Raw genomic sequence first — 9,504 nt, 5'->3', positions numbered from 1 at the left:
CAAATATTGAGATTGCCCAAGCCAATCCATGGTACTAATCCTGACAGCTCCTCCAAATCGCACTGACTTGATTGTGTCCACCCATCCTTGTTCATCAGCTTGGAACCTTTGAAATGAAAGCTGCATTGGGTACATGGAAAAAACAACAAAAAGGGAGGATAAATGATAGCCACCAACCTAATTGTTCACAAATATCTGTATAAGTTATTAAGGGTGTTCATAGAAGTTGATCCTTTAGCCGTGTCTGTTAGATGGTCAAATCTAGGCGCCAACTCAAAAATGTTGGCGTCCAAGTGTTAGTGTTCAACTACTTCTGACAATGAAGTAGTAGCAGATAATCAAGAACACAAGAGAATCTGAAAGAGTCTATATTTCTTTCACTAGTAGCAGATAATGATTAGATTAGAAAGCAAAAGAACGCATACCACACCAGCTGCTCCTGCTGTTAAAGCCATAGGTGCAGTGACAGCGCTTAATCCAGATGAGCACATAACTGGAATCTGAACTGCTCGGGAAATGGAGTATGCAGCTGCTAGCGTTGGTGTGGCCTACATTTTAAAGAGGAAAAATATCACATTTTTCATCACAAGTGTGCTAAGATTTCTTATTCGTACTGTTGTTACCTTCTCGATCAAACCAAGGACACCAGGTTTTGATGGACTTGAGTATTTCCCTCCTTCAGTTTGGATTATATCAGCACCTTCCTGTTCCAGCAACTCTGCTAGCTTCACCTTTTTAAATTGAACAAAAAACAACGAGAGATTGTGTTAGTGACAAATCTCAGTTTACGAGGAAATAAATGAGCTACCTGATCAGGGAGACTAAGCATGTGTGGCACGGTTACAGACAGTGTAATGGATGGAAGAATCCTTCTAGTTTCTCTAGTGAGCTTTAGAATCTGACAATGGCACCACAGAATAGTGACGAGATAGAAATAGCTGAAAATACTCGAGGAACTGCAAGGAAAAGTACGATCATGATTCATATACCTGTTCAGGGGAAAACTGAATTCCCATCTCGTAGAAAGAATCATAATTTCCAATTTCCACCTGCATTTAGCACAAGGATTTTAATGTTTGGTATGACAGACAATCCGATCGAAACCAGTCAAGTTCATCGCATCCTAACCATTTGGGCACCTGCTTCCACTGCAGAAGGAAATGCCAAAGGGTCCACAGAGGAAACACAAATCTGCAAGAACAAGATCATCATAAGAAAGAAGAGCTGTGGAACTCTGAAAATGCGAGCTACTGAGGCAGCGAGCAATCTGCTTGAACAAGGTAATCATGCAGCGTTGGAACTCTGTCGTGAGCATCAAAGACCAAATATTAAGATCACTGACAAACCAAATAATACCTTATTTTTAACAGCTATCTAGAGGATCTGGCTTTTTGACTTGAAGCTGGTTCAAAGAAGACAAATCAAATATACAAATACTAAGATGAAAGCATAATGAAGTAGTTAACTTTTTCTACTTTACCTGATTATAAGATCTACAGCTTCTTGCTCAGTATTTTGCTGCATGAGTAATTATTAGAAAAACAAACCCAATAGTGGAACAAAAGCTAGATAAAGAAACTAGATAATTTACACTGACAGAACTTTACAGAATAACATATAATACAGTGCTTTGTACTTGCATATTAATCCAGAAAACATCCTTTCACCTAAGTGACAATTTTTCCAAAACATCATCATTCACAAAACATCATCATTCACTAAAAATTTTCACAAGTTTTTAAACTTCAGTGACAACTTTTCTTTGGGGTCAACTGCTCAAGGTCGATCTGGTAACTATGCACTGCATCAAAAAAATTGGCATTAACTATGATTCCACCAAAAAAACCACCATTCCATGAACTTAAATCTAAATAGAATTATGGCAACTATCATTCCATACCTATTCATAAATATGATCTTGTATACACTCCGCCAACTCGGACCGAACCTCATCAATTTGTTCACGAGAGTACCCTATTTTTGTGAACTGTGAGCATACACAATTTATGTTAATGGAAAAATAATCAACACTGATCACTTTGTAATTTTAAGTAGTTTATGTCAAATAATTTGAGATAAGCTAAATAATGTTACTATTGATTGCAGCGAATCTCTCTCAATAGTCTCAACTTCTTCAATAATTTCTCTCATAAATCGCATCACAAAAAAACCACATTGTTTCGCATCCGGTTGTTGAGGAGCCTATATATAGTAATTAGAGTCAAATTGTTAATGAAAATTATACACATTACAATATATGTTAAACAAAAGTACACATACCTTAACTACTTCCCACTTAACATTTTTCCTACCTTTCCTTCCCTTGGTTGAATTAAACAATTTTAAGGCCCTTCATACGTTAAGAATATTTGTTAAATAAGATTTTTATTATAATAAATATTTACTAAAAGAAATCTGAACTCACATTTCCATTACGTATTTTGAATCATCATCGCGAATGCGACAACTTAGGGAATCCAGCAGGTAAATAGCATCCTTGTAAGGTTCAATAACACTAAGATTCCAATGGAAACTAGGCAAATACATAGGATTAGATCATAAAATTGAATAAATTATCGAAAGGAAGCAATTGAAAGTGATGTTTTACTTCTTGCTTACCCGACATTACATGGCACTAACACTAGTTGATCTGTTGATGCACTTGTTAGCTTATCTGCTAAAAGAGTTGCCCTTTGATTCAGGGTTTCAAGCTTAACTGATTTGTCTTGTGCCGTTTTTGCCAGATATGGGAGTTTGTGAGGATTCATAAATCTGAATTTCTTTGTCTTGGTATCTTTCACCATCTTTTTATACAGACACCTATCATTGCAAAGAAAAATAATATTTAGATTCTAAATAATAAAATTTAGATACAAAACACTCATAATAAGTTGGAAAAAATAATGATCACTCATAACACTAAGTTATGGTTGATGATAGTAACATCCATACATGAGAACTTACTATGAACAGTCTTGTATATTAAACATACCAGAAATGTATACATGCAAATTCTTTTATTTCTTGAGGACAAGCACATTTAAGATACTTAAAAATATACAAGAAAAAAGATATGAGCAAAGTACTTCCTGTCTAGAAGAACAAATGGCAGAAGGTAAACATTAAGGGCCGATTGAAAATGAATGAGCTATATTTATGTAAAGTGTACCACATCAATTGATATTAGTAAACCTCTCAATAGAAATGATGAACTATTAACTTAATGAGAATAACATGGTATGAGAAAATTACTAGAAGTTGAATTTTTCAAGAGTAAACTTGTTCACACAACAATATTAGTAAACTTCTTGCAGTTCAAATCAGGGATTTTCTGTCTTGCTAGATATTAGAATTTCCCAGCAAACATAAAGCAATGCAGTAATTTCCCAGCATAAGTAAAGCAATGCAGTTGCAACTGAGAAAATAATATTTAGATACTAAATAATAAAATTTAGATACAAAACAATCATGTGGATTAAAAAATAATGATCACTCATAATAAGTTGGTGAAATTGTAACAATAAACCATAATAAGTTGCTAAAATTGGGAAGCAAACATGTGATGAAAAAGTTGTTGAAATTGCTTAAATAAACTTACTTACCATATGTAGGCAACGATCAAATTTCCTGAAATTGACTCCAAATGATACAAAGAATTGATGTCCTCAAGGTCAAGAAAAAGTTCACAATCTTCATCAAACACTTCATTATCTAAGCACATTGATATACATTTTCCTCCATCTAGAGCATGCTTACTGTAACAATATAACATATGTAATGCTCTTGGGACACTTGTTGACAAAGTAGGTTTTGATTTTTTTCGTTCAAACTTCTTCCTTCTAGGCTTCTAATAATTTCAAATATAAACAAGTTAGATATAGCTAGGTTGAATAATAATAAAGTGGCAATATAATTAGAAATATAATAATAAAGTGACAATATAATTAGAAATATAATATCTCATATACCTCATCTTGCTTCACAATCTGCTGTTCAGGCCAAGCCACAACAGTTCCTATGGCATCACCAATTACTTCACATTCACTTGGAATTGGATATGGCAAAGGAGCGGATTTGTCCACTGCTTGATCAATGGAGACTTGAATGCAATTCTTGGGAAATGGAATACCATGAAGCATTTTTTCCATGCCATTGAAACAAACAATTGTACCATATGCAGCAATATTTGAGCAAGATTCCAATGTCAATGCAACTGATTGACCCTAATATTAAAAAAAAAACATGTTGATTATATTTAGTTTATAATGCTATAATAATAATGAATATCACTATAACTTATATTTTACCTGTAAAACTTCGTCTTTACCCACAATCTGTACGTCATCTTCTTCAATATTCTTCTGATGAAACTTCACCGAGCAACTACCTTTGTCATCAATTGAATTGTCCCATGCACCCCAAATCCAAATGACAGAGTTGAAGGCTTTGCAGCAGTAGGAGCGGAGAACATAGATGCACTGGAGGGAGTTGATGTAGCAGCATTGGTAAACCCAAAGGAAGGTTGGGACACAGCAGATGTCGGAGTCGCAAAAGAAAAGCCAGTTGCCAAGGTGGACGTGGTAGTAACAGGTGAGGACGAAGTAGTACTACCAGACGACACGGCATCGAACGAACTCGGAGCAAAGGAACTGCCACTTCCAAAGGAGAAAGGAGAGGTCGAAATGCTGGTGATGGCAGGAGAGGAGGTAGCGGTAGCAGAAGAAGAGAATAGAGGGGACGCAGAGGAGGAGGCAGGAACGAAGGATGGAGCCGGAGGATGGAGCTGGAGCAGACGTCGCTGATACGAAAAAGGCGAGGGAGGAAGGACGTAGCAAACGAAGGCACGAAAGTTGCACTGGCAAAGCAAACAGAGGGGAAGCGGAAGTACCAAACAACGGAGAGGCAGCAGTGGAAGACGAACCGAAGCCGAAGTTGGGAGTCGAAGCCCCCAATCCAAAACCAAAATTAGGGCTTGAGGAAGCGGAAGGTGCGGCGGATGCTGAGGGAAAAGGGATGGGTTTGGGAGAAGAGACCGCCTGCGAGGAAAAGAGACCGGGGTAGTAGAGGCGGAGGATGGAGCAGATGGCGAGAAAAGACTAGAGGTAGTAGAGGCGGAGGATGGAGCAGATGGCGGGAAAAGACTGAAGGTAGAAGCGGCGGAAGATGGAGCAGACGTCGAGAAAAGACTGGAGGTAGAAAAGGCTGAGGATGCGGCCGATGAGGAGCCAAAGGTTGAGAGGCCGAAGAGAGATGGGGAGGAACCGGCGGAGGAAGAAGCGCCTAGGGAGAAACCAGTGGCGGAAGATGAGGCGGCGCCAGCGGCGGTGGGAGCGAAGGAGAAGGGGGAGGCGGAGGAGAGGGAGAAAGAGGAGGAAGCGGAAGAGACTGAGGGTTTGGGTCGACTTGGAGGAGTTGGGCTGGCGTGAGGAATTTTGCGTGAGGAGTTTGGGTCGAGATTAGGGTTCAGAGGAGATCACGCGGCAAGGAGAGGAGAAGGCGCTCGTGGAGAGGAGAAGGCGCTCGTGGAGAGGAGTGGAGAGGAGAAGGCACTCGTGGAGAGGAGAAGGAGAGGAGAAGGCACTCGTGGAGAGGAGTGGAGAGGAGAACTCGTGGAGAGGAGTGGTGAGGAGAAGGCGCGCGCGCGTTGAGGGTTTAGAGTTTAGCAAAGCGAGGGCTGCGAATTTATTTTAAGTGAGTTTAGAGGAAACATACACAACACTTTAAAAAACGTTTTTTAAAAAAATGTTGTCTTTGACCATAAACAACAACACTAAAGACAACACTTCATTAAAAACCGTTGTCTTTAGTAAAAAGTAAATACCATAGACAACGCTTTTCACTAAAAGCGTTGTAAAACAAAGAACGACAACGTTTTTATTAAAAAGCGTTGTCTATTGGGTGTTGTTGAATGCAAAAATTCTTGTAGTGAATACAGCTCCTGCTGTATTTTAATACAATCATGCACACACATATAAATTGCCCTTGACATGTCCAAGGGTCCAATCACACACATAATTAACTAAAAGCCATAATAGTTGGATCCTGCATCCACAAAGTTAGCACATCCTACTATTATCCTGCCTAAATTATGTATGACATGTGCATAATTAAACTAAATACCAAATACACAGAGGCAAAACCCTAGCTCTGATACCAATTGTTGGTTGCTACTCGGAAAACCTAGAGGTTCCACTGTACAAAAATTTTGTACAAAGGTCTGAACCTTTTCCTAGCTACCATGTGCTCTTTTAAATTAAATTTTGGATCGCCTGCGGAACTTAACACGTTTGATCCAAAACTTAATCTATTTGTTCTTTTAGGTTTTGACTTGGATCTCCTGCGGAACTTAACACGTTCGACCCAAGTCTCCTTAAGTTATTAATTTCATTAAATATTAATTTCCATAAAAGGTTCGACGTGGCGAGGCACATGGCCTTCTTGGATATGGGAGCAACCACCACCGACTAGACAAAACCTTTAATAGAAAGCTAATATTTAATTTCCTAAAATAACTTTAGGTTAACCAAAGAGAACAATCAAATCACAAGGAAAAGAAAGAAAACAAAAGAACACAACATCGAAAAATATATTCGAAATACTAGAACGTAAGCCTCTTGTATTTGGTATTATTTCCATAAATAACTAGCATGATGCGGAAATAAAAATTACTAGTTATACCTTGTAGAAAAACCTCTTGATCTTCTACCGTATTCCTCTTCTAACCTCGGACGTTGTGTGGGCAACGATCTACCGAGATGAGAAACCACCAACCACCTTCTTCTCCTCCAAGCAAGGTTCGGCCACAAAGGAAGAACTTTACCAAAGAAGAAAACCAAAATACTAACCAAGCTCCAAGAGATGCTAGCTTTCTCTCCTTCTTCTTCTTCTTCTCCAAGTAGTATCCGGCCACCACAAGAGCTCCAAGGAAGTGAGAGAGGTTCGGCCACCACAAGAGAAAGAGAGGGAGAGGATGGCCGGCCACACCAAGGAACAAAAGAGGGAGAGAAAATAATAGAGGTTGTGTCTCATGAAGGCACCCTCACCCCTTCTTTTATATTCCTTGGCCTAGGCAAATTAGGAAATTTAATTACAATAAAATTTCCTCAATTTCCTTGACATGATTTAAAATAAAATAAATTTTCCAAATCAATCTTCAATGGCCGGCCACATCATTGGAGAACAAATTGGACAAGTTTTAATCAACAATTAAAACTTCCTAATTTGTTTCCGGAAATTTAAAAAAAATAAAATTTCTCTTTAAAATCTCTTCATGGTTGATAAAAGGAAATTTCTATAATTTTAATTTTATCAACATGTGAATAATTTTTAAAGAAAAAATAAAACATCTCTCCAATCTACAAATAAGGAAAGAGATCTAATCTCTTTCTTTAATCTTTTATAGATCTTTTACAAGAGAGATATTTTAATTTTAATTCTCTTTAAATTATATCTTCCACATAATAATAAAAATTAAAATTAAAATCCCTTTTTAATTTGGCCGGCCCCCACTAGCTTGGGTTCAAGCTAGAGCCGGCCGGCCCTAGCTTGGTTCCCAAGCTAGCTTGGCCGGCCCCTTATTGGTGGGTATAGAAGGTGGGTATAGGTGGGTATAGAACTCTATAAATAAGAGGCTACGATAGGGACCGAGAGGAGGAATTGGTTTTGGTCTCCCGATAAAATTAAGCATCCCGTGTTCGCCCCGAACACACAACTTAATTTTATCAATGATAATTCATTCCACAAGAGAACTATCATTGAACTACCGCACCAATCCCAAATTATATTTTTGGGCTCCTTCTTATTATGAGTGTGTTAGTCTCCCTGTGTTTAAGATATCGAATGTCCACTAATTAAGTGAGTTACTGACAACTCATTTAATTAATATCTAACTCCAAGAGTAGTACCACTCAACCTTATTGTTATGTTGGACTAAGTCCACCTGCAGGGTTTAACATGACAATCTTTATGAGCTCCTCTTGAGGACATTATCAACCTAGTATCTCTAGGACACAGTTTCCTTCTATAATCAACAACACACACTATAAGTGATACCATTTCCCAACTTATCGGGTATATTGATTCAACGAACTAAATCTCACCCATTGATAAATTAAAGAAATAAATATCAAATATATGTGCTTGTTATTATATTAGGATTAAGAGCACACACTTCCATAATAACTGAGGTCTTTGTTCCTTTATAAAGTCAGTATAAAAGAAACGACCTCAAATGGTCCTACTCAATACACTCTGAGTGTACTAGTGTAATTATATAGTCAAGATAAACTAATACCTAATTACACTACGACCTTCTAATGGTTTGTTCCTTTTCCATTTTGGTCGTGAGCTACTGTTTATAATTTATAAGGTACTGATAACATCATCTTCTGTATGTGACACCACATACTATGTTATCTACAATATAAATTAAATGAACAACTACAAACAAATGTAGACAATTAGACCAAATGTGATTCTTTATTCATAATAAATGTTTACAAAGCTTAGGCTTTCAGTATACATTCCAACAGTTGAGGGGGCTTCAAGCTCAGCCTCCTCAGCTGAGCCACTGATTAGGCACAAGAGGCGTCGGGCGGAGCCTTCATCGCGCTCCACCACTTCCAGGGTACGCTCCGCTGAAGGGGTGGAGATGTCTACCCCCGCTTCTGTCCAAGAGCCCAATGTCCCTGAGTAGTCGGATCAGACGCCTTCCCTGTCCGGTCTGCCTCAGGGGACTGTCTGCACGTCGCCGATGGCCTTCCAGCCACCAAAGTTGAAGATTAAGAAGTCGGGCATCCGACCGGCCTCTTCGTCACGGTCGTCTGGGAGGGCCACTTCTACACAATCGCCCAGAGCGGCCAATGCCATAATACGGTGATTCTGCACTTGTCGACCGAGGAATGACGCGAATCCAACGCCGAGTCCCGAGCTTCGGAGCACCAGATCATCATCCAAGGGTCGCTTGCCAAAATATGGGAAGACACCCGGGCCCGTGCGACGATGATGCATACGAGGGCACTCGCGGATAGTCACATCCAAATGTCCACTGGGATAAGTTTTACCTTACATTTGCATAGTTCACTTCCGATCGGTGCTCATATTTGCTTTGTTTACAGTACGAGTTGGAGAGCTTGAGCATGTGTCAAAGGCTCACTTTTTTGCCGCTCAAGAACAAACAAATGCCGAGGTGGCCAAACTTCGAGCCGCTCTGGAGAAGAGCAACAAACTGCTCGAGGTCGAACAGACCAAGAGCGCCAGGCAGGCCACAATGCTAGAGCGGCTCAATAAACAAGTCACCACTTGTGACAATAAAATCGAGTCAGTCAACGCGTGAAAGAACCGGGCCATTGTCGACCTCAAGGAGAAGAATAAGGAAGCCCGGACCCTCGCCCAAAAGCTCAAGGAAGCTGAAAACTTCCTGGTCGTCGAACGACACAGCTAGTTGGTCGAAGAAACGACCCTTCGCGGCCAACTCGCCTTCAAGGACACTATGCTGGCCACCGT

General features: G+C 39.4%; 1 protein-coding gene across 1 annotated transcript; it reads right to left on the bottom strand.

Annotated features, from left to right (window-relative positions):
* Positions 1-380: 380 nt before the first annotated feature.
* Positions 381-1,209, bottom strand: LOC122050837 (uncharacterized protein ycf23-like). Its single transcript, XM_042611710.1, has 5 exons — positions 1,129-1,209; positions 990-1,049; positions 809-898; positions 624-731; positions 381-548 (listed from the first exon to the last, which is right to left on the bottom strand). Exons 1-5 carry the CDS (start codon positions 1,207-1,209, stop codon positions 381-383), a joined length of 507 nt encoding a protein of 168 aa, XP_042467644.1.
* Positions 1,210-9,504: the final 8,295 nt, after the last annotated feature.

Source organism: Zingiber officinale, chromosome 3A, assembly GCF_018446385.1.
Source record: "Zingiber officinale cultivar Zhangliang chromosome 3A, Zo_v1.1, whole genome shotgun sequence".
NCBI lineage: Eukaryota > Viridiplantae > Streptophyta > Magnoliopsida > Zingiberales > Zingiberaceae > Zingiber > Zingiber officinale.
Note: the sequence above shows the minus strand (reverse complement) of the source record. Positions and strands in the feature narration are given on the sequence as shown.